This window comes from Haliotis rufescens, unplaced genomic scaffold (genome assembly GCF_023055435.1).
Source record: "Haliotis rufescens isolate VD_foot unplaced genomic scaffold, xgHalRufe1.0.p SCAF_2, whole genome shotgun sequence".
Lineage (NCBI taxonomy): Eukaryota > Metazoa > Mollusca > Gastropoda > Lepetellida > Haliotidae > Haliotis > Haliotis rufescens.
Genome location: NW_025963890.1, coordinates 23,712,241 through 23,738,658, shown reverse-complemented (window position 1 = coordinate 23,738,658; position 26,418 = coordinate 23,712,241). Strand labels below are relative to the sequence as shown.

The following is a 26,418-nucleotide window of genomic DNA, read 5'->3' as shown; positions in this document are numbered from 1 at the left end:
TATTGCGTTTGTGTCAGTCATGCTGGCGCTACGATCGAGCCTGGAAATTCCACCCTAGTTCGGCAAGGGTGGAAACTGGACTTTTATACTCAGTTAACGCCCTTTCCACGAGAAGGTTATGTCTTCCAAACAAGGTGAACATGTTTTACAGACATAGTGTTTTATGAATGTATACATTTTACAATTTCATGTTATAGTATATGATAAAAAGGTTATTATTTGGCAGTTTGCAAACCATACCCCGTATCAACCCATATCGAGCTGATATTGTAGTCTCGGGATGATATGGGACATGGTATGAAAACTGCCATATGATAACCTCTAATCATAATATGTGTTTGCAGAGGATGTCTTAGTTCAATAAGACACACTAAAACTACCTGAAAGGCATTTACAAATAGGATGCACCGGTGGCCCAGTCCCCTAAGGTGCTGCAATTGGCTGTAGTGCCAGAACCAAGTGATGATAGGTCCGAATCCCGGTTCGCCCTGATTATATTTGTTGGTTTGTCAGCACAATACCCAGGTTCTTGGGTTTCACCACACTGGCCTATGACCTACATCGATCCCGGATTTCTTCCCTTTAAAGCTGACACATCGTCATATAAGTGAAATACCGCCCTAATTGTACGATGTCACCCTGACTCTGAAGTTGCACGTATAAAAGATATTCATTCTTGCGGAGTTGAACCTGTTTCTCCAGTTTTCATGTGGTTCGTTTATTATGATTTTTTTCTGGAATTCTAAAGCGCGCATGTATGAACGCTATCATCTTCATCGAGCTTTGCTTTAGAGTATCGAGTGTTTGTTTTCAGACACTGTCTTTCATAGCAATGCAGATATCTTCTGTGAGTAAGTGAGGGTGGTTTTATCACGGAGGCGGACACCAGAAATGGGCTTCACACATTGTACAATATAGGGAATCGAAGCCGTACTTACGGCGTAACGAGTGAACGCTTTAACGGCTAGGCTAACCCACCATCCCAGATATACTGAACACATGTTGGTCACTGACACGATATACTGTTTACCTACTTCAGATTAGTATTATCATTAAGAGTGAAATCTCTTTAACACAGTTCAAAACTATATATCGACTTATGACTTATCGGAGACACAGTTTTTTTTTTGTGTACTTAAAAACGAATTGGGGGTTGGGTGGGGTTCTGGTGGGGAATTATTTCCGAATCACATGTGATAACACATGTCTTAGAAGATATAGGAATAGCTTCTCAGCATTGTACACAATAATGAACCCACTGCTAAAACATCTTTCCACTTCAGTACACCTTGGAAATTATTCAGGTTTGCTAGATCATAATTCAAATCACCCCTCACACAACCAGACCACTTCCTTTAAACACATTCCTCACACAACCAGACGACTCTCTGTACACACATTCCCCACACAACCATTTCACTCTCTCTACACACATTCCTCACACAACCAGACCACTTTCTGTACACACATCCCTCACACAACCAGACCACTTTCTGTACACACATTCCTCACACAACCAGACCACTTTCGTACACACATCCCTCACACAACCAGACCACTTTCTGTACACACATCCCTCACACCAGTCCACTTTCTGTACACACATCCCTCACACAACCAGACCACTTTCTGTACATACATCCCTCACACCAGTCCACTTTCTGTACACACACCCCTCACATAAACCAGACCACTTTCTTTACACACATCCCTCACACAAGCAGACAACTTTCTGTACACTCATCCCTCACACAACCAGACCACTTTCTGTACACACATCCCTCACACAACCTTACCACTTTCTGTACATACATCCCTCAAACCAGACCACTTTCTGTACACACATCCCTCACACAACCAGACCACTTTCTGTACACACATCCCACACACCAGTCCACTTTCGTACACACATCCCTCACACAACCAGACCACTTTCTGTACATACATCCCTCACACCAGTCCACTGTCTGTACACACATCCCTCACACAACCAGACCACTTTCTGTACACACATCCCTCACACCAGTCCACTTTCTGTACACACATCCCTCACACAACCAGACCACTTTCTGTACACACATCCCTCACACCAGACCACTTTCTGTACACACATCCCTCACACAACCAGACCACTTTCTGTACACACATCCCTCACACCAGTCCACTCTCTGTACACACATCCCTCACACAACCAGACCACTTTCTGTACACACATCCCTCACACCAGACCACTTTCTGTACATACATCCCTCACACAACCAGACCACTTTCTGTACACACATCCCTCACACCAGTCCACTCTCTGTACACACATCCCTCACACAACCAGACCACTTTCTGTACATACATCCCTCACACCAGTCCACTTTCTGTACACACATCCCTCACACAACCAGTCCACTTTCTGTACACACATCCCTCACACAACCAGACCACTTTCTGTACACACATCCCTCACACAAACAGACCACTTTCTGTACACACATTCCTCACACAACCAGACCACTTTCTGTACACACATCCCTCACACAACCAGACCACTTTCTGTACACACATCCCTCACACCAGTCCACTTTCTGTACACACATCCCTCACACAACCAGACCACTTTCTGTACATACATCCCTCACACCAGTCCACTGTCTGTACACACATCCCTCACAATACCAGACCACTTTCTGTACACACATCCCTCACACAACCAGACCACTTTCTGTACACACATTCCTCACACAACCAGACCACTTTCTGTACACACATCCCTCACACAACCAGACCACTTTCTGTACACACATCCCTCACACCAGTCCACTTTCTGTACACACATCCCTCACACAACCAGACCACTTTCTGTACATACATCCCTCACACCAGTCCACTTTCTGTACACACATCCCTCACAATACCAGACCACTTTCTGTACACACATCCCTCACACAACCAGACCACTTTCTGTACACACATTCCTCACACAACCAGACCACTTTCTGTACACACATCCCTCACACAACCTTACCACTTTCTCTACACACATCCCTCACACTAGTCCACTTTCTGTACACACATCCCTCACACAACCAGACCACTTTCTGTACATACATCCCTCACACCAGTCCACTTTCTGTACACACACCCCTCACACAACCAGTCCACTTTCTGTACACACATCCCTCACACAACCAGACCACTTTCTGTACATACATCCCTCAAACTAGTCCACTTTCTGTACACACATCCCTCACACAACCATACTACTTTCTGTACACACACCCCTCACACAACCAGACCACTTTCTGTACACACATCCCTCACAAAACCAGACCACTTTCTGTACATACATCCCTCACACAACCAGTCCACTTTCTGTACACACATCCCTCACACAACCAGACCACTTTCTGTACATACATCCCTCACACCAGTCCACTGTCTGTACACACATCTCTCACACAACCAGACCACTTTCTGTACACACATCCCTCACACAACCAGACCACTTTCTGTACACACATTCCTCACACAACCAGACCACTTTCTGTACACACATCCCTCACACAACCAGACCACTTTCTGTACACACATCCCTCACACAACCAGACCACTTTCTGTACACACATCCCTCACACAACCAGACCACTTTCTGTACACACATTCCTCACACAACCAGACCACTTTCTGTACACAAATCCCTCACACAACCAGACCACTTTCTGTACACACATCCCTCACACCAGTCCACTTTCTGTACACACATCCCTCACACCAGTCCACTTTCTGTACACACACCCCTCACACAACCAGACCACTTTCTTTGCACACATCCCTCACACAACCTTACCACTTTCTGTACACACATCCCTCACACAACCAGACCACTTTCTGTACACACATCCCTCACACAACCAGACCACTTTCTGTACATACATCCCTCACACCAGTCCACTTTCTGTACACACATCCCTCACACAACCAGACCACTTTCTGTACATACATCCCTCACACAACCAAACCACTTTCTGTACACACATTCCTCACACAACCAGACCACTTTCTGTACACACATCCCTCACACAACCAGACCACTTTCTGTACACACATCCCTAACACCAGTCCACTTCCGTACACACATCCCTCACACAACCAGACCACTTTCTGTACACACATCCCTCACACCAGTCCACTTTCTGTACACACATCCCTCACACAACCAGACCACTCTCTGTACACAAATTCCTCACACACCATTTCAATCTGTACCCACATTCCCCACACACCATTTCACTCTGTACACACATTCCCCACACACCATTTCACTCTGTACACACATTCCCCACACACCATTTCACTCTGTACACACATTCCCCACACACCATTTCACTCTGTACACACATTCCTCACACACCATTTCACTCTGTACCCACATTCCTCACACACAATTTCACTCTGTACCCACATTCCCCACACACCATTTCACTCTGTATCATCACACAATGTCACTCTGCAATGTATAGGAAGTTACTGTGAAGATATATACACCAATTACTTGAAAGAAGATATCGGATTTATGTCGGCTGTTGTTATGATTTGGCAAACACAACCTGATATCCTTCGCTCTGCACAGGACCGCCTCCGTGGTCTAGTGGTAGAGCGTCCGCCCGGAGGTCCGGGGTTCGATACTTGACCGCGTCATACCAAAAGACGTTAAAAGATGGTACTTGTTGGCTCGGAGTCAGTATACTGTGTCTGAGTGGGGTATTCATGTTCAACTGCGGCATGGTATCTCAGTGAGCTAGCACTATAAATTGGCATCAGTCCGGACTAGCAAAAGCAGCCACACAAACACACACACGTACATGCACGTCGCTATATAAGTGCAATAATCCTGGACGCGACGTTAAACCCCATTTCACCTCACCTCACCTCGCTCTGCACAGAAGCTCGTGGTGGGAGCCCGGGGTTGAAAGTCCTATAGTAGACAATGACTGACTGACCTACAGCCAAACTAAAATGATCATTGGGTGGCTGTATCGTACCTGGAACGTGTGGATCGTTGCTGTCAACCAGTGGTGGGTACAAGGGCCAGATTAGTTATTGATAGGCTGCAGAGACATCACTATATCATTGCTAACAGCGGCTTAAAGGCACATTAACGCGCACTGAATTGGCCGATCATTGACCTACAACTCTCTATGAACCTGCCGCAATATTACTTCTTAAATCTCTCCATGTTCATAACGGTCAGTCCCATAGTCGTCTAGTATCATGTTAACAAAGCACGTACAATGAATCATTATTTACCTTAATTGACATAAAAAATAGATTGGAACAAATCATCCAAAGAAGGGAAATCAATGAATAATACAAAATCCCTCGTTGAACTTTTAGCTCTCTGCAGCTGTGCACCCACTGAAGTATTTCATGAGGTGTGCGGATATGACATCGGTTCAGTGTCATCTTAAGTGAGTATTTCACAGAGAAACGAGATACCTTAAAATATAACATAACAGAACATATGGACGTTGTGAATCAGGGATACTGAAGGGAAGGTATTGATATCAACGTTCAGTACAAGGACAACACAGCACAACAGATTCCATTGTTAACATGGTATCAGTATAAAGACAACACAGCACACAAGATTCCAAGGTTAACATGGTATCAGTATAAAGACAACACAGCTCACAAGAATCCAATGTTAACATGGTATCAGTATAAGGACAACACAGCACATAAGATTCCAATGTTAACATGGTATCAGTATTAGGACAACACAGCACACAGGATTCCAAGGTTAACATGGTATCAGTATAAAGACAACACAGCTCACAAGAATCCAGTGTTAACATGGTATCAGTATAAGGACAACACAGCACAAAAGATTCCAATATTAACATGGTATCAGTATAAGGACAACACAGCACATAAGATTCCAATGTTAACATGGTATCAGTTTTAGGACAACACAGCACACAGGATTCCAATGTTAACATGGTATCAGTATAAGGACAACACAACACACAAGATTCCAATGTTAACATGGTATCAGTATGAGGACAACACAGCACACAAGATTCGAAAGTTAACATGGTATCAGTATAAGGACAACACAGCACATAAGATTCCAATGTTAACATGGTATCAGTATTAGGACAACACAGCACACATGATTCCAAGGTTAACATGGTATCAGTATAAAGACAACACAGCTCACAAGATTCCAATGTAAACATGGTATCTCTATCAGGACAACACAGCACACAAGATTTCAATGTTAACATGGTATCAGTAGTAGGACAACACAGCACACAGGATTCCAATGTTAACATGGTATCAGTATAAACACAACACAGCACACAAGATTCCAATGTTAACATGGTATCAGTATAAGGACAACATAGCACACAAGATTCCAATGTTAACATGGTATCAGTATAAGGCCAACACAGCACACACGATTCTAATGTTAACATGATATCAGTATAAGGACAACACAGCACACAGGATTCTAATGTTAACATTGTATCAGTCTAAGGACAACACAGCACACAAGATTCCAATGTTAACATGGTATCAGTATAAAGACAACACAGCACACAGGATTCCAAAGTTAACATGGTATCAGTATAAAGACAACACAGCACACAAGATTCAAATATTAACATGGTATCAGTATAAAGAAAACACAGCACACAAGATTCCAATGTTAACATTGTATCAGTATAAGGACAACACAGCACATAAGATTCCAATGTTAACATGGTATCAGTATTAGGACAACACAGCACACAAGATTCCAAGGTTAACATGGTATCAGCACAAGGACACCACAGCACACAGGATTCCAATGTTAACATGGTATCAGCACAAGGACAACACAGTCACACAAGATTCCAATATTAACATTGTATCAGTATAAGGACAACACAGCACACAAGATTCCAATGTTAACATGATATCAGTATTAGGACAACACAGCACACAGGATTCCAATGTTAACATGGTATCAGTATAAGGGCAACACAGCACACAGGATTCCAAGGTTAACATGGTATCAGTATTAGGACAACGCAGCACACAAGATTCCAAAGTTAACATGGTATCAGTATATGGACAACACAGAACACAAGATTCCAATGTCAACATGGTATCTGTATTAGGACAACACAGCACACAGGATTCCAAAGTTAACATGGTATCAGTATAAGGACAACACAGCACACAAGATTCCAATGTTGACATAGTATCAGTATAAGGACAACACAGCATACAAGATTCCAATGTTAACATGGTATCAGTACAAAGACAACACAGTACACAAGATTCCAGTGTTAACATAGTATCAGTACAAAGATAACACAGCACACAAGATTCCAATGTGAAGATGGTATCAGTATAAGGACAACACAGCACACAAGATTCCAATGTTAACATGGTATCAGTATGAGGACAACACACCACACAAGATTCGAAAGTTAACATGGTATCAGTATAAGGACAACACAGCACACAAGATTCCAATATTAACATGGTATCAGTACAAAGATAACACAGCACACAAGATCCCAATATTAACATGGTATCAGTATAAGGACAACACAGCACACAAGATTCCAATGTTAACATGGTATCAGTATATGGACAACACAGCACAAAAGATTCCAATGTTAACATGTTATCTGTATTAGGACAACACAGTACACAAGATTCCAATGTTAACATGGTGTCAGTATAAGTACAACGCAGCACACAAGATTCCAAGTTTAACATGGTATCAGTATAAGGACAACATAGCACACAAGATTCCAATGTTAACATGGTATCAGTATAAGGACAACACAGCACATAAGATTCCAATGTTAACATGGTATCAGTATTAGGACAACACAGCACACATGATTCCAAGGTTAACATGGTATCAGTATAAAGACAACACAGCTCACAAGAATCCAATGTTAACATGGTATCAATATCAGGACAACACAGCACACAAGATTTCAATGTTAACATGGTATCAGTATTAGGACAACACAGCACACATGATTCCAATGTTAACATGGTTACATTATAAAGACAACACAGCACACAAGATTCCAATGTTGACATGGTATCAGTATAGGGACAACACAGCACACAAGATTCCAATGTTAACATGGTATCAGTATAAAGACAACACAGTACACAAGATTCCAGTGTTAACATAGTATCAGTACAAAGATAACACAGCACACAAGATTCCAATGTGAAGATGGTATCAGTATAAGGACAACACAATACACAAGATTCCAATGTTAACATGGTATCAGTTTGAGGACAACACAGCACACAAGATTCGAAAGTTAACATGGTATCAGTATAAGGACAACACAGCACACAAGATTCCAATATTAACATGCTATCAGTACAAAGATAACACAGCACACAAGATCCCAATATTAACATGGTATCAGCATAAGGACAACAGAACACACAAGATTCCAATGTTAACATGGTATCAGTATAAGGACAACACAGAACACAAGATTCCAGTGTTAACATGGTATCAGTATAAGGAGAACACAGCACACAGGATTCCAATATTAACATGATATCAGTATAAAGACAACACAGCACCCAAAATTCCAATGTTAACATGGTATCAGTATAAGGACAACACAGCACACAAGATTCCAATGTTAACATGATATCAGTATAAGGACAAGACAGCACACAAGATTCCAGTGTTAACATGGTATCAGTACAAAGACAACACAGCACACAAGATTCCAATGTTAACATGATATCAGTATAAGGACAAGACAGCACACAAGATTCCAGTGTTAACATGATATCAGTATAAGGACAACACAGCACACAAGATTCCAATGTTAATATGGTGTCAGTTTCATATATGTCTGTATATGCAGGTACGTGAGTCAAAATTATAAGCGGGTTCTTCTTATGCCGCTAGTTGCCAGGAGCGGGTATCCATTTGATCTGAACATCACTGATATTGGCACGAGACGAGGTGGCAGACACAGCGGACTGAAACACGTGTAACATGATACATGGTACATGATAGATGGTACATGACACATGAAGCATAACGCATGGCCCATGTTACATGAACACATGATATATAGACACATACACACATTGACACATTACACAGAGAACTAACGCAGGGCCCATATAACATAAACACGTGGTATATACACACATACACACATTATACAGGGAAATAACGCATAACACACGACCCATAGCCCATATTACATAAACACAGGATATATAGACACATACACACATTACATAGAGACATAACGCATAACACGACACATAGACACATGAAACATTAAGCCATAAGGCAAAGAAACATTACATGTGAGATATGACACAGACTCAGCATATGACACAGATGACATGCATCAACACATGACACATATACTTATGACACATGATACAGACACATGGCATCTGTGAACACATGACACATAACACGTGACACAAAGACATATAAGTACAAGAGACGTGTCGGTCCCTGGAAGGTCTGAAAGTATAGCATCCAGATTATCCTCAATCTGTAATTCCGAGAGTGACTGACAAAAGAATATATATTTTGCCAGTTGATCTTCAGGCAGGTAATGGCAATCCACATTTTAATCACCGAGAGAAAGATACGTTGACTTAATTGATTTGTTGTGGCATCCATTGGTCATATATCAAGTAACATATGTCAAGTTTTCAGCAGCAATCACTTATCATAAACACAACATATTGATAATGTCTTTAGTTTAGTAAACTTTCATTAACCAACCAAGTTACTGTACAATACAATGACTGTAACATCCCGACGTATCGTACATGTGTTTCTGTTCAGAGTGTGGTAACAAGAATGTAGTTCACCAGTGTCAGGGGTCCGCAGTGAAGCCGCTTTAAGGGAGGTTGACCTTGGGACCATGCTGACGTCCCGTGGTCCAGTGCACCATGTTGTTAGAAAGGACACCTCGAACAGTTCAGTGCCATAAATCGAACCAAAAGTTACTGGAACAGGGTGAGTGAGTGAGTGAGTGGGTTAATCCGGCGTTGGACACCATTCCAGTTATATCAATTTTATATTAGTTGGGCAAGGATGGAAACTTGATTTTTAAAGTCAGTTTACTCCCTTGCCTCGGGAAGAAGACTGCTGACCGGCACCCCACCCTTGACACGCTGATAGCAGATGGGGACTGGCCCGTCTGTGCAGGCACATCCACACTTCATGTCGTAGCGTAGGATGCCCCCCTACATTCTTAAACTGAATATCTGAAGATATATCACAATTACAAGGACAATATTCATTTTAGGGAGGGAGGGATGAAATATTGAAGTCGTCTAAATAACGGACTCTCTCTCTCTCTCTCTCTCTCTCTCTCTCTCTCTCTCTCTCTCTCTCTCTCTCTCTCTCTCTCTCTCCTTCTCTCTCACTCTCTCTCTCTCTCTCTCTCTCTCTCTCTCTCACTCTCCCTTACTGCGATATTATATTAGAATGTCTCCATAGGCACACGGCAGCAATTCCAGGGTAGAATATATACTATGTCAGGTCCGGGTCTCACTGAAATCTACTTTGCATCACGAGTAGCCAATGTCTGTCAGGCAATTCATTTGCACTGCCTGTTAGTACTCCTGACAGACCACATGTCCTTACATGATGCTTATCATGAGTGATGACATACTGATAAGCAGTACGGCGAATCACAAGTGAGCTTAACTCGTACATCGACACCAGGAAATACAAAGCTCGAACCAACAACCCCAGGGGTCATGCACAGCGAAGTGCGATTACTCCACCCGTGCACACAAAGTACATCTAACTGTGGCCAGTGGAGTCACGGAATAAGGAGAAAAATACAGGTTCCTGATGAATGTTTTCTTTCACTTGCAAATTCTAGATATATTTAATCATAAATAAACGATGCGTAACACAACGATGTTCTCTGCCATAACTTATTCTATAAGCTTTCAACATTCCATATCCTACCCAGTTAAATAAAAATACTCACCTTTTGGTGAACACCTGGTATCAACACTATTTGATAGTGATTCATAAACACATGCTCATGATATAGTCGTAGTCGAACAATGGATTCTGCTTTTAGCAGATATTTCTTATGAATATGGAAAGGATTTTATCGCTTTTATTTGAACGGCTCGGCCATTCTTCGATAGTGTGTGGATGTTGTCGTATATACACACATGGAATGCTGAATCTAAGTGGGCCAATGGTGGTGAACATCACGTGAAAGTTAAGAATTAAGTATGGATCGCTGCTTATCCATGTATTAGATAAGCCTTTTCCCCTTGATACAATTCATGTGTAAAATGTTTTTCATGGCACGTCAGATAATAAAGTTATCAGATCAATTTTGAATCTCCCACCTGATGCCAACCGTAGGACATTAGCATGATTCGGTTAACATCTAGTAGTTTTGGCCGTTCTTCTATTTTACTTCATTCAACGAAATATTGATAAGTCTTCTTTTTAAAAACGAACACAGTTGCCACAGTGACCAGTAAGCGAGATAGAATGAGCTCTAGGGCCAGGTATGGTAGATTGCCCAGGTAGGGTCCACAGTAACCGAAGGCTTAGAAGTATTGCCATGAAAGCTATCCAATCTCATTAAAATCAGACCTTAGTCCTCGCTACCGCTAAACAAAGATCTGAAGACATCCCATTCGGGGTCACGTCAGAACGACCTTTCATCCGACCAATCAGAGCGTCGCTTACCAGATCATGAAAGTGACAGTCGGGATGTGATTTCTAATCATACAACCTCGAAAACTTTAACACGGAGTATTCCGAACGACTGAGTCCATACAATCTAGACCATCTATTAGCCATTCCAGAATGTTCTTTTGTTTAGGCTCCAAATTGGTAATCGAGAATTTGTCAATAATATGTTTCGAAGCGTAGTCGCCACAACAAGGCCCCCTTACCACACACTGCCCTTTACTTTGCAATAACTGCACTGCTTCCACCTCAAACATGTCTTGCCATCTATGCATCTCTTTATCACACTCAGGTGGAACCAGTCTAATCTGCACTGCTGCATATGTGTAAACCGGATACGTCGTCTGTCGTGTTCCGGTTCAGGGACTGACATCACAGTCACTACTTGGTCCCGCACACTGACGACGCTGTTAGACTGTAGTCTGTAGGAACACTGAGGTCAGTATACTGTATGTAGATAATACTCTTTGTTTAAGTGATTGGTGTTACTTACACTTAATATGATAATAGGTTCCTGTTTTGGAAACTGTATTTTACTTTACAAAAACTTGTCCGTTCACGGTACAGCGATCTTTCCAGTTTTTATACATAAATCTGATTATTATGTCACCTTGTTCTTAGTTGTGTCAGTATGTATATCGTCTTTGAGAGTGAAAGTCAGGAACTGTATCTGTTTGGTCACTCAACTAGCGGGGGTCAGATTCTCCCAACATTCCTCTTGTATGTATATAAGTAAGTGACTAAATGATGGTGACACTAAGATGGGTTCGTCTGGATCAATGCGTCACATATTTGTGATTGTTTAGGAAGGTATGAGAATGAGGAACAGTATAATGATGATGTTATGTTTCTCTGTCGAACACAACTGATGCAATGGTTGAAAATCAGTTTATTCACAATCACGCCTTCACATTCTAACAATCGAAAGTGTGTACGTTGGACTCCGATAGTATCTCCTAACAGTGGGGCGGTGTCATCCGCCACTTGAGTTTTCCGGATCCAGGGATGACAGCTGTAACAGTAGAATAAGCAGGGGCATCTGGGTTTGTGATTGAGATTAAATGTCTCCTTGATATCTTTGGACTAACACTAACTCTATTGATGTGTCTAACACACTGTGAATTAGCATTTCTGGAATATACCAAGTAGTTTTACATTAATCTGTTTAGAAATACCACATAACATCAACAGACGTGTCATTTCATCTTCTGTTCTGTTTGATTATGTAACTTGAACCTATGATCAATTCTGTACAATGACCTGGCGAGTGGGACGATGTACATCCAAATGAAGGATACCCCGTTAACTTCGTTAAGCCAGAAACGTGATACTTTGGACGATTACATTGTGTATGATACAGTCCGGTTTTATGACATGTAATATTAAATCCAATATATATTAAAGCTGCAAGCAGCAATGGCGGGCTCAAAGTAACAAAGGTTCATGTTCAAATCCTCAAAGGGTTTCCTTGTACCAAATCCGTCAAATGGAAGCACCACTTGTAGGATATCGCCGCTACGAAATTGGCGTGTGTCGGGGTGTCCAAGTCTGTTCTAAACCCATTTCCGACCTCGAACATGTTCGAATCCTTAAAGGATTTGCTTGTACAAACTCCGTCAAAAGAAAGTCACCGTTTGCAAGACATCGCTGCTACGAAATTGGCATGTTCCAGGGGTGTCCCAAATATTAGTCAAATATCACCACCAAGCGGTGTTACTTTTAGCATGCAACCAAGAACAAACAATGAGATGCATATGGCACACTAAGTTCACAACCTTACAAGATATACTCTTTAAAGTAAAATTTCGGTGAAGAAAGTTTCAAAATCAAAATGCAATACAGCCGCAACTAAACAAGATATCAAAAATCTGTTAAGACACGTACTTCTGTTTTGTATGGAGACAAAGCTCAGAAAATTTGAATGCATTTTATGCAATGGATGCAGAGGAGATTGGATTTGAAGACTAGTACCCAAAAAACCCTGTGAAAACCTTGAATCCAATATGGCTGCCAAACCAAGTAACCAATGACCAAAGTTAAAGAATATGAAATGACAAGCACCTAAAGCAGCAGACACATGCAAAGTTTGAAAGTAATCAGACTTGCGGTTGCGGAGCAATAGGGCAAGACATATATTCAAAACTTTAGTTATATGCCCTTTGTCGTTGGGCCTACGGCCTTGTGATATTTTTCGTATCTAGTACTCAACTGTCTCCATACACATACAATATTTGAACGGCATCGAGCCAGTGGTTACTTTGCCAGCTCTGGTATAAAAATCGGCGGAATAATAATAATAAATAAATCGGCCGATTACAATAGGGCTTACAGCCTTTCGGCTTGGAGCCCTGATAATAAAATCAATTATTAAAATAGCCAAATAGTATACTTATTAATACGGAAGTAATATATCTATCTATGCACTAAAATATGCAATAGATCTATGTTACGGCTTTATTGAACATGTGCATCGCTATACTTGTTTCTAGCATGAGTTCGGTGTGCAGAGTTGCGTTCCTTATGCGTCCGAGGAACCTATGGACGCGAATTCCAAATACAGATTCGCCTTGATGTTTCTAGGTGTATTGGCACCCTACCGGTGCTCGAGGATGTCACCAAAGTGGTAGACGTCTAAGACCTGCACCTAGTAGGTCTTCTCTCTCACTTCAAGCTAACAAGCCGGGCTATAACAGAAATATGTTCAACTTGTGCCTAAACCTTTTGTATGTTGACAAAAGTAAAATGTATTATAAAAATAATTGCATAGACGACCCGAGTGATATACTCACTTGTAAAACTCTATTGTTGTAATCTACATTATTTTATGAATGAATGAATGAATGAATGAATGAATGAATGAATGAATGAAAAGATTAAATGAAGACATCATTCTAGATGGCTGCGTACATCGTCCTCCCTATCGCCTGTGTCCTGCCCGCTCTGGTCCTGGGCTACCCTACAGGAGCAGGAGATCCAGCCTGCATCAACCTCACTCCTCAACATCGCAGTTCCATCGCCCAGAACTCAACGCCGCCATACTCTCTCTTCGTAGATACAAATTCCATCAAACAGGGAGGGATGGTTACAGGTAAGTCCACATGCGTCACATGCTTCAGCGTTATGAGTTTACGACGTTATCAACATTTGTGGTAGTTCTCCTACACATATGTAAATATCTCTGTCAACAAGATGTCGATACAGTCAGGCTACATGCACGTTCGAGTAAAACAAGACATCTTCTGGTTGTTTTAACAAAGGTGAATAACGTTGTATTCACATAACAAATATTTCGCCAATAAAAGCGACAACACTCTTTCCATAATGTTTTGATTCATAGGAAATTTCTGCTAAAAGCAGAGTCAATTGTACGAATCGGAATATATCATGAGCATGTGTTTATGAATCACTATCAAATAGTGTTGATACCAGGTGTTCGCCAAAAGGTGAGTATTTTTATTTAACTGGGTAGGATATGGAATGTTGAAAGCTTATAGAATAAGTTATGGCAGAGAACATCGTTGTGTTACGCATCGTTTATTTATGATACTGATCATACCAGGTGCTCGCTCCCGTCACAAACACATGCGAGAGGATGTCAGTTTTACACCTGAAAAACAAAAACACAGGAACATGTGGTACAAGTCAAAATAAGGAATTGCATCGGACACCATTTGGTCACTGAGGCGTCAAATTTGGAAATGTTCTCCAAATGTCTACCATAATACCTCTTGAAAGCTTTCTTAACAAGAGTCGTTTGATGATCTTTGAAATCTTCCAATATTGAGCATGCTCGATTGTACCTCTAAAGTTGTGAAATGTAGACACCAAAGGCTGGAGCTGCTGGAATATTGTTCGATGATGATAATAATAATAATAATAATAATAATAATAATAATAATAATAATAATAATAATAATGTGCACTTTTATTGCGCTAACCATGGTCATTGGATCAGTGAGCACTCGATTACATAAAGGGAAAATTGACTTTTGGAAACGTGAAGTCACCCCTCTAGTCATACAGTCTTGTGGAGCGTTTATTGGCGCTCTGAATCAGTATGCAAACATCTTAATATGAAATAGATGAGACAGTTTCACGGGCCTCTTTTGTCCCCATAGAAGATCTTGGCCTACTTGCACAAAGCGATCTTAGCGCTAAGACGATCGTAACTCCCATACTTTAAACATAGGCTTACGATAGTCTTAGTGCTAAGACCGCTTTGTGCAAGTGGGTCCAGGTGGGTAAATCACTTCACTTGGCTGTTTGACCGTCACTGAACGATTTTCGTATCATCGATATCCCTGAAGCTTAAGTTAAACTTGTTGGCCAATTTGCCTTGTTTCGAATTAGCCAATCCGATCAGATGTTCCGATCCGTGCGCTTAAAGAAACATATCAGCAAGTGTGTACTCGTCTGTAGATAATATTTCATCTATGACTGCCCAGCTGCTACTCGTGCTTGTCTCATAAAAAAGATCAAGGTATAATAGTTTATCTCAACACCTCAGTGTTTAATCAGCCCCCTACATGTAGGCTTACCAGGTAGCTGCAGCTGCACTTCCCAGGACTGCCATATGTGCGAGTAAGGAAGACTGGTGTTAAAAAAACAATATTCAAGCATATAGTCTGTCTTACAGACCCTGATACAAATATATATGAAATACAGCCCATGCAAGTCTATAATGTTTGGCAAGTCTAGATTACTGCAGTATCTGAAAATGAAGAGAATCACTGTACTCCCTTTTTATTATATTTTTATTAAGATAACTGAACAACTGTTTTTTCTGTACGATATGTTCATTTCAGAGACTAGATGTTAGTCTGTTCAAGCATATAGTGTGCTCTTCTTTCTCGAAAGACTATTATCTGTGGACTAAACGCTTGCCGCTTCACTTCAGTCTCTTGATCTACATGTTATAGCTGTCTGCTTAAAGTTGTGTCCCCAAGGAATTCCGGACCGGAGGTGACCTCTAACTTCTTGACACTCATACACTTAAACGATTGAGATGTTAAAATTAGTTTAGTTTTCTACTACTACTACTACTACTACTACTACTACTACTACTACCACTCTCTCTCTCTCTCTCTCTCTCTCTCTCTCTCTCTCTCTCTCTCTCTCTCTCTCTCTCTCTCTGTGTCTCTGTCTCTCTCTCTCGCTCTCTCTCTCTCTTTGACCTAATAATCAGATCAAACGTTAACCTGAAAGCTTTTGTTTGCCCGATGGTGCCTCTCTCGTATTACTCTGTATGTGTCTTGTATATTTCAGTCACCCTGAACGCAACTGCCACCAACGGATACTTCAAGGGTTTCCTGGTCCAAGCCCGCTGTACCAAGTGTAGCACCGCCGACACTGCCATAGTGCCCGGGACTTTTGCCAAGTATACCGCCTCGGATGGTACTATTCAAACCAAAAACTGTGCAGATGGCGACAAGGTAGGTTTTCAAGTTCGCAGTTAATGTATATAAAGTACGGTTGCCCGGATCATAGTAATATTTTCGAAAGTTTACGAATTTTACACGTTACACGTCCAGCTGTCCACTGCAGTTGACACATCATTCATTCTCAGAACTCCATCACCCACACAAATGCATCTGAGAAGACGTCCGTTATGTTCACCTGGAAGGCACCAGCTGGTTACGACGTGTCACAGGGCATCGAGTTCAGGTACGTTAATTATATAACGTCAATGTAAGAGAATAGCCAGGCTAGATTATCCGCCGAAACAGATTCCAAATGGCATAAAGGTCAAACAAGCTGTGAAAATTACTGAATATCAATTTGAATATAAGTGATTGTGTAACACTGTCCATAAGAGATAAACGTCCTTTCTACCATGACATTGAAAATTTCAAAATCAAAATCAAAATTACGTATCTCAATTCTACCGTGCCAGAATGAAACGCCAACTCTCTGTTCTGCTAATGCATACATTACTCTGAGCGTCATATAAGCATGATTGTTGGGACAGATCAACCTATGTCTGGTGCTGGACCTAATGACCTAAACATGTGTGGCAAGTCTTTATGTCGCTCCATTTGTAAATGTCCCATTATGTTCCAGGGCTACAGTTGTCCAGAGTCTACGAACATGGTGGAACACGGTGATGTCTGACGAGATCAGCGTCACGACCAGCAGCTGCTCACGGTCTGCATCGGCGATGGTTGTTGTCATTGGCTCCATCATTGCTTCTCTCTTCCTGTAGGAGTTTCATGCTATCTATAAATCTTACAATGCCTATAAACACATTTTTTTGTTTTTAATGGAATTCATGCAGGACCTTCTTCCACAAGAAAACAGCGATTGTTTTTCTCAAACCATTTTAAGACGCTTCAAATGCGGATCTGAAATTCCACTGTATTTTAAATTAATATCTGTATCAATAATTATAATTTTGTAATTTTTTCAACACTATTATCGTATTTGTTTAATAGTCCACAATTATTCATCAACTCCAGCTATTAGCCTGAAATGTAAAATCCTGCAGTGAAGTTTGATTAAAGAACGATGAGCATTCTGAATGTTTCATGTTTTACTCATCTGACAAGCGTGTCATGACCTACACTGTCATGACAAGAGAGTACATCCGGTAGGGAGGAAGAAGCTCAACCTTCTGTTAATTTTTATGTGTCGCCGTCATATAGCTGGAACATTGCTGAGTGCGGCGTTAAACAACAAACAATTATATGTGTAGAGCAGTGTAATACATGCTGGTTCCTGCCCGAATCAACGCTCACGTTAATAGAATGTCACCTTCACACAACCAGACCATTTTCTTCTCACCTCACTCTGTCCCTCCATTTATACTTCAAGTAGCCAGAGAATCTTACACCTGATCACATACCTCACATGACCATACCACTTTCTGTACACACGCTCATAACTCACGCTGCCTTAGGTTTGATTAAATTGTGCATTTGTGAAAAAGTAAGTTTTAACGTTTGTTTTAATAACTTTTGGATATCTCACCTCGTGTAGTATAATTCGTAACATAACTTCAGCGGCAAATGGCGAACACTTTGATGTCTTCTATGGGCTTTGAACTGTCTACCTTGATTACTCCATAAAGCGCGTGGTTACATATTGTTTAAAGACTCTAAAATAGGTGACGTGGGGAAACTACGTTCAGTATCTTGTATACAATGTGTAGTGAGTCAATGCGATGATATATACACCAATTCATTCACAGCAGATATCAGATAAATGTCTGCTATTTGTAAGCTTTGGTATGCATACTATGATAAACCTTCACCTTGCCATAGTTCCGGGACAAAGAAGGCTACATTAGCCCATCATTGACCTTATATCTAAATGTTGATCGGAAGGCTTCATCGAACCCGGGTTGTGTGGATCGTTCTTCATGCTGTCAACCAGTGGTCAGTATGGGTCAGATGTATTACAGATAGGCTGATGTAACATAGCTAACATCGGCGTAAAGGGTTGGCAGATCATTAACCTAGAAAGTTCCATTAATCAGCTTCAGTTTGGTCCTTAAATCTCTCCATGTTCACAGACTTTTTTGGTCGACCATTATCTTTATAACAAAACATGTACAATGAATCGCTATTTACTTTAATTGCCAAAAATAATAGATTGGAACAAAGAAAAAAATCATTTATTTGTTTAATCCAAATTAATACAAAATCCTGCAAAAGTTAGCAGCTGGGAACGCTTTCAAGTACCCAATAATTGATATTGAGTCACGTTTTTGAAAAGGAGTCAGCAATCGTATAAATTTGGAGACACATTAATTTCATTATTTACAATATTTCATGAGGTGTGTAGATATAACATCGCTTTGGAGTCATCTCAAGTGTGTATTTCAGGGAGAAACGTGACACCTTAAAATATTTAATTTCAGAATTATAGACATTGTGTATCAGGGATACTGAACACAAGGTATTGATATCAACGTTCAGTGTAAGAACAACACAGCACACAAGATTCTAATATTAACATGGTTTCAGTATAAGGACAACACAGCACACAAGATTCCAATGTTAACATGGTATCAGTATAAAGACAACACAGCACACAAGATTCCAATGTTAACATGGTATCTGTATTAGGACAACACAGCACACAAGATTCCAATGTTAACATGGTATCAGTATAAAGACAACACAGCACACAAGATTCCTAGGTTAACATGTATCAGTATAAAGACAACACAGCACACAGGATTCCAATGTTAACATGGTATCTATATTAGGACAACACAGCACACAAGATTCCAATGTTAACATGGTTCCAGTATAAAGACAACACAGCACACAAGATTCCAATGTAAACATGGTATCTATATTAGGACAACACAGCACACAAGATTCAGAAGTTAACATGGTATCAGTATAAAGACAACACAGCACACAAGATTCCAATGTTAACATGGTATCAGTATAAAGACAACACAGCACACAAGATTCCAATGTTAACATGGTATCAGTATTAGGACAACACAGCACACAGGATTCCAATGTTAACATGGTATCAATATAAGGACAACACAGCACACAAGATTCCAATGTTAACATGGTATCAGTACAAGGACAACACAGCACACAAGATTCCAAGGTTAACATGGTATCAGTATTAGGACAACACAGCACACAGGATTCCAAGGTTAACATGGTATCAGTATAAGGACAACACAGCACACAAGATTCCAATGTTAACATGGTATCAGTACAAGGACAACACAACACACAAGATTCAAATGTTAACATGGTATCTGTATTAGGACAACACAGCACACAAGATTCCAATATTAACATGGTATCTATATAAGGACAACACAGCACACAAGATTCCAATGTTAACATGGTATCAGTATAAAGACAACACAGCACACAAGATTCCAATATTAACATGATATCAGTATAAAGACAACACAGCACACAAGATTCCAATGTTAACATGGTATCAGTATAAAGACAACACAGCACACAGGATTCCAATGTTAACATGGTATCAGTATTTGGACAACACAGCACACAGGATTCCAATGTTAACATGGAAACAGTATAAAGACAACACAGCACACAAGATTCCAAGGTTAACATGGTAACAGTATAAAGACAACACAGCACACAAGATTCCAATATTAACATGGTGTCAGTATTAGGACAACACAGCACACAGGATTCCAAGGTTAACATGGTATCAGTATAAGAACAACACAGCACACAAGATTCCAATGTTAACATGGTATCATGTCAAGGACAACACAGCACACAAGATTCCAATGTTAACATGGTATCAGTATAAGGACAACACAGCACACAAGATTCCAATATTAACATGGTATCTATATAAGGACAACACAGCACACAAGATTCCAATGTTAACATGGTATCAGTATAAAGACAACACAGCACACAAGATTTCAATGTTAACATGGTATCAGTATAAAGACAACACAGCACACAAGATTCCAATGTTAACATGGTATCAGTATAAAGACAACACAGCACACAGGATTCCAATGTTAACATGGTATCAGTATTAGGACAACACAGCACACAGGATTCCAATGTTAACATGGTAACAGTATAAAGACAACACAGCACACAAGATTCCAAGGTTAACATGGTAACAGTATAAAGACAACACAGCACACAAGATTCCAATATTAACATGGTATCTATATAAGGACAACACAGCACACAAGATTCCAATGTTAACATGGTTCCAGTATAAAGACAACACAGCCCACACGATTCCAATATTAACATGGTAACAGTTTAAAGACAACAAAGCACACAAGATTCCAATGGTAACATGGAATCTGTATTAGGACAACACAACACACAAGATTCCAAGGTTAACATGGTATCAGTATAAGGACAACACAGAACACAAGATTCCAATATTAACATGGTATCAGTATAAAGACAACACAGCACACAAGATTCCAATATTAACATGGTATCTATATAAGGACAACACAGCACACAAGATTCCAATGTTAACATGGTTCCAGTATAAAGACAACACAGCCCACACGATTCCAATATTAACATGGTAACAGTTTAAAGACAACAAAGCACACAAGACTCCAATGGTAACATGGAATCTGTATTAGGACAACACAACACACAAGATTCCAAGGTTAACATGGTATCAGTATAAGGACAACACAGAACACAAGATTCCAATATTAACATGGTATCAGTATAAAGACAACACAGCACACAGGATTCCAATGTTAACATGGTATCAGTATAAGGACAACACAGAACACAAGATTCCAATATTAACATGGTATCAGTATAAGGACAACACAGCACACAAGATTCCAATATTAACATGGTATCTATATAAGGACAACACAGCACACAAGATTCCAATGTTAACATGGTTCCAGTATAAAGACAACACAGCCCACACGATTCCAATATTAACATGGTAACAGTTTAAAGACAACAAAGCACACAAGACTCCAATGGTAACATGGAATCTGTATTAGGACAACACAACACACAAGATTCCAAGGTTAACATGGTATCAGTATAAGGACAACACAGAACACAAGATTCCAATATTAACATGGTATCAGTATAAAGACAACACAGCACACAGGATTCCAATGTTAACATGGTATCAGTATAAGGACAACACAGCACACAAGATTCCAATGTTAACATGGTATCAGTATTAGGACAACACAGCACACACGATTCCAATATTAACATGGTAACAGTATAAAGACAACGCAGCACACAAGATTCCAATGGTAACATGGAATCTGTATGAGGATAACACAACACACAAGATTCCAATGTTAACATGGTTCCAGTATAAAGACAACACAACACACAAGATTCCAAGGTTAACATGGTTCCAGTATAAAGACAACACAGCACACAAGATTCCAATGTTAACATGGTATCAGTATAAGGACAACACAGCACACAAGATTCCAAGGTTAATATGGTATCCGTATAAGGACAACACAGCACACAAGGTGTCAACATGCTCCAACGTTGTTGTGTCTCCCCATCTCGTTTCTCCTGGAGATACCCAGAAGGAATATTCTCCCACCAATGAGTTTCATTGACGACAACAGTGGCCCTGGAGGAGAAGAACATCCTATCACGTGGATTGAATGGTACAATACACAAAACCACAAACATTTCTCATCGATCTTGCGCATACATCTACGACTATAGTGACATTCCATGTCCTACCTGACCGCAGTGGGTCATACCTTCACGACGGCCGGACATGCATGTGTCACGGTACTGACGATTACGCCGCCAAAACTGAAGTAACGCCTCAACCACAGAGGGGCCGACTCGTAATTGTCCAGAGGTGTTGATACAAGTACAAGTCAGCAATGAATAACTTGACAGACCGACAAAGATAAAACAAACTGAAGTTTAAGGATTTATTAACACTAAGCAATAAAACTAAGCTGACGCATTGTGGTTTTACGTGAACAGATACAATATCAAACTCACACAGCATGAGATACGTCTAACAGGCGAATATTCACAAGTTAGCAGCACTGACAACTACTAGTCAGTACTAAGATACTGATACAGAGGGTATTGAATCTAAAAGGGGCACTAGGCTCTGGTTTCTACCCTCATGTCATGTCTGTGTTTCACAGCTTGATATTAATCAGGACATGTCAATAGACCTATTGTATTAAAAATACACATTTGATTTATCAGAGGCCGTAAATGAAACCCCATTATGTTATTGCATGATTATCATATTCTATCGACTATCGGATGTCAAACACTGTATATGTCACAAGCCTCATTATACCACAAAAGGTTTGTGCGTACAACTGACATTATGACAGAGGGTTAAACCGCAAAATGAAACCCTCATTTCAACATTAGTTGAATTTTAACGCAATATCTAAAAAGACGCCTCAATAACAAAACCCACCAGTTCAGCACTTGAATGATACAAAGAAATAAGAAACATTATGAGTTATGCTCTGGAAACGATCCCTATCCTCGTTTGAAGTCCAACTCGTTGCCATAAGAAGCAGAAATATTGAATGGTCTATGAGTTATGTCCAGGAAACTAAGCGTGACGAAAAAGCTGTCTGAATCCAGTGCAAAACTTCCTTTGGGCGGGGCATAATAAAAACAAACCATTAAATAAAATGTGTATGTCCAATTATATATTATTTTTGCAACCATGACGTTCAGTTCATATACTCAAGACACAACAATCCTTATTTTTCAGTCAACTAAACTGCTCATAACACAACTATTACTAGCCTATTGTTGTCATCCATGTTTCACGTCTACACCTGTGTATTTGTCGTCATTCACTTGATGCACAGTTAATGAATTATTATATGTATAATTAGTGATAGCACCACTCAGATTATCCGACAAAGGTTCCCAATTCATATTTCTCGGGTCCGGGGTACTTATGTGATCAAAGATTGGCATAATAATCTAGGTCTGCTGTGGTGAATGTATTACATGTTATGTAATATGTAGGTGGCAGCGCAGCAACAGAGGAATGATCAGCTGAGTTGAATATCGATCATTAATCACTGTTATCTTCAGAGTGTATATGTCAAAAGTACGCGTTTATATATGTAGCTTAACTAATAAAAACAGCTGATAATACTCTGAATGATTTTTGAAGAAAAGGTTTTTTTAAAGAACCGTGGATATTAGTGAAAAAATGGCCAAATGTGCTATCTCAATCTATGTGACTGCTAGTCAGGTAAACACAGGTACACATGTTCCATGTGCTAGGACAGATGCCCTGAAGACATAGCATACTTGTCCACCAAAAACCAACCTGAACTCCACCATGCCATGTTCCTACAGTGCACGTGTCCACCACAAACCAACCTGAACTCCACCATGCCATGTTCCTACAGTGCACGTGTCCACCACAACCAGCCTGAACTCCACCATGCCATGTTCCTACAGTGCACGTGTCCACCACAAACCAACCTGAACTCCACCATGTCATGTTCCTACAGTGCACGTGTCCACCACAACCAGCCTGAACTCCACCATGCCATGTTCCTACAGTGCACGTGTCCACCACTAACCAGCCTGAACTCCACCATGCCATGTTCCTACAGTGCACGTGTCCACCACTAACTAGCCTGAACTCCACCATGCCATGTTCCTACAGTGCACGGGTCCACCACTAACCAGCCTGAACTCCACCATGCCATGTTCCTACAGTGCACGTGTCCACCACTAACTAGCCTGAACTCCACCATGCAATGTTCCTACAGTGCACGTGTCCACCACTAACCAGCCTGAACTCCACCATGCCATGTTCCTACAGTGCACGTGTCCACCACTAACCAGCCTGAACTCCACCATGCCATGTTCCTACAGTGCACGTGTCCACCACTAACCGGCCTGAACTCCACCATGCCATGTTCCTACAGTGCACGTGTCCACCACTAACCAGCCTGAACTCCACCATGCCATGTTCCTACAGTGCTCGTGTCCACCACTAACCAGCCTGAACTCCACCATGCCATGTTCCTACATTGCACGTGTCCACCACTAACCAGCCTGACCTCCACCATGCCATGTTCCTACATTGCACGTGACAACCACTTATTCAAGAACATACAACACTCTCTATCCTTCACAGTTAATACAAAAACTCCCTCAGCTGAGTGAGCGAGTTGGGATTTACAAAGTTTTGAAAAGTTTCTCAGTTACACCAAGGCATGCCAGCTTACTATTGGAGGAAAACGTCGCAGCTTATAGATGTTTGTCATCTTGGTGAAACACGTGAAACACAAGCACATATAGGATCAAAACCAGGGCGAATAACGACTAGCGAATCAACGACACGAGAGTCCTGGTACGCCAAAACTATACACAGGGAACTCCCATAGTGTGTGGATGTACCCGTATACATCCGGGGCCTGCTGAATCCAAGCGAGCCAATGGTGGTGTACATCACGTGAACGTTAAGAATGAATAATTGATCGCTAGCATGTCAAATAACAATATTATAAAATCAACTTTGAATAACCCAATCAAAACCAAATCGTAGGACATTAGCAAGCTAAGGTTAACAATTTGGTGTATTTTCTGTCGTTCACCTATATCTCATCAGATTGCTTCACGAAATTTGATAAGTCTTTTTCTAAACACCATGCCGATTTACGATGACGATGTACGACTCGTGTGTTGCCACAAGTACCAGTAAGAGAGACAGAACGAGCTCTAGGGCCAGGTAGATTGCCCTGGTATTGTCCACAGCAGCTGTATAACAAATAACGGACGAGTGAAGTACTTTTTCGGGATATAAACGTACTGTTGCGAGAACAAAGGGCGAGGCTCCGAGAACTGTACACTGCAGATGGCACAAACTCATTCATAATCGAAGCAGATTGCACGATTTTATATAAACTGTACGGTTCGTGCAACCTTCCCCGGCATACCCGTATTCTTCCATATGATGTATTGCTCGCTTGTTCACAATTTCATGAGAAACCAAGGATAGTTAGATGACATTTGGTCATCTCGGGCAAGTGAAAATACAACTTTATCTGTTATTGAACTGAGACAAACTTTTTTTGATTTTGAACTTTACAAAATGAAAAACCATCGACCTCAAAAGATAACGATCGTTTTGCATCTAGTACTTCAGCCATGATAGATGGTTCGATATCAGATCGAATACCAGTTTAAATCCAGGATTAACACAAAGTG

At 40.7% G+C, this 26,418-nt stretch overlaps 1 protein-coding gene across 2 annotated transcripts; it reads left to right on the top strand.

Annotated features, from left to right (window-relative positions):
• Positions 1–12,036: 12,036 nt before the first annotated feature.
• LOC124146199 (putative defense protein 3) lies at positions 12,037–18,260 on the top strand. 2 transcript variants are annotated; one of them, XM_046516376.2, is made up of 5 exons: positions 12,037–12,184; positions 14,642–14,834; positions 17,012–17,178; positions 17,313–17,410; positions 17,807–18,260. In XM_046516376.2, the coding sequence occupies exons 2-5, from the start codon at positions 14,642–14,644 to the stop codon at positions 17,946–17,948; spliced, it is 600 nt and encodes a 199-aa protein (XP_046372332.2). In that variant the 5' UTR covers positions 12,037–12,184; the 3' UTR covers positions 17,949–18,260. The 2 variants fall into 2 exon arrangements, with proteins under 2 accessions (XP_046372332.2, XP_048255727.1); XM_048399770.1 differs by having other exon boundaries at positions 12,114–12,195.
• Positions 18,261–26,418: the final 8,158 nt, after the last annotated feature.

Bases quoted from the DNA above. Each gene is read 5' to 3' on its own strand.
- LOC124146199 (XM_046516376.2), top strand. From the start codon at position 14,642: ATGGCTGCGTACATCGTCCTCCCTATCGCCTGTGTCCTGCCCGCTCTG. The intron at 14,835-17,011 runs GTAAGTCCACAT...TGTATATTTCAG, and splicing joins ACAGGGAGGGATGGTTACAG to TCACCCTGAACGCAACTGCC. The intron at 17,411-17,806 runs GTACGTTAATTA...ATTATGTTCCAG, and splicing joins TCACAGGGCATCGAGTTCAG to GGCTACAGTTGTCCAGAGTC.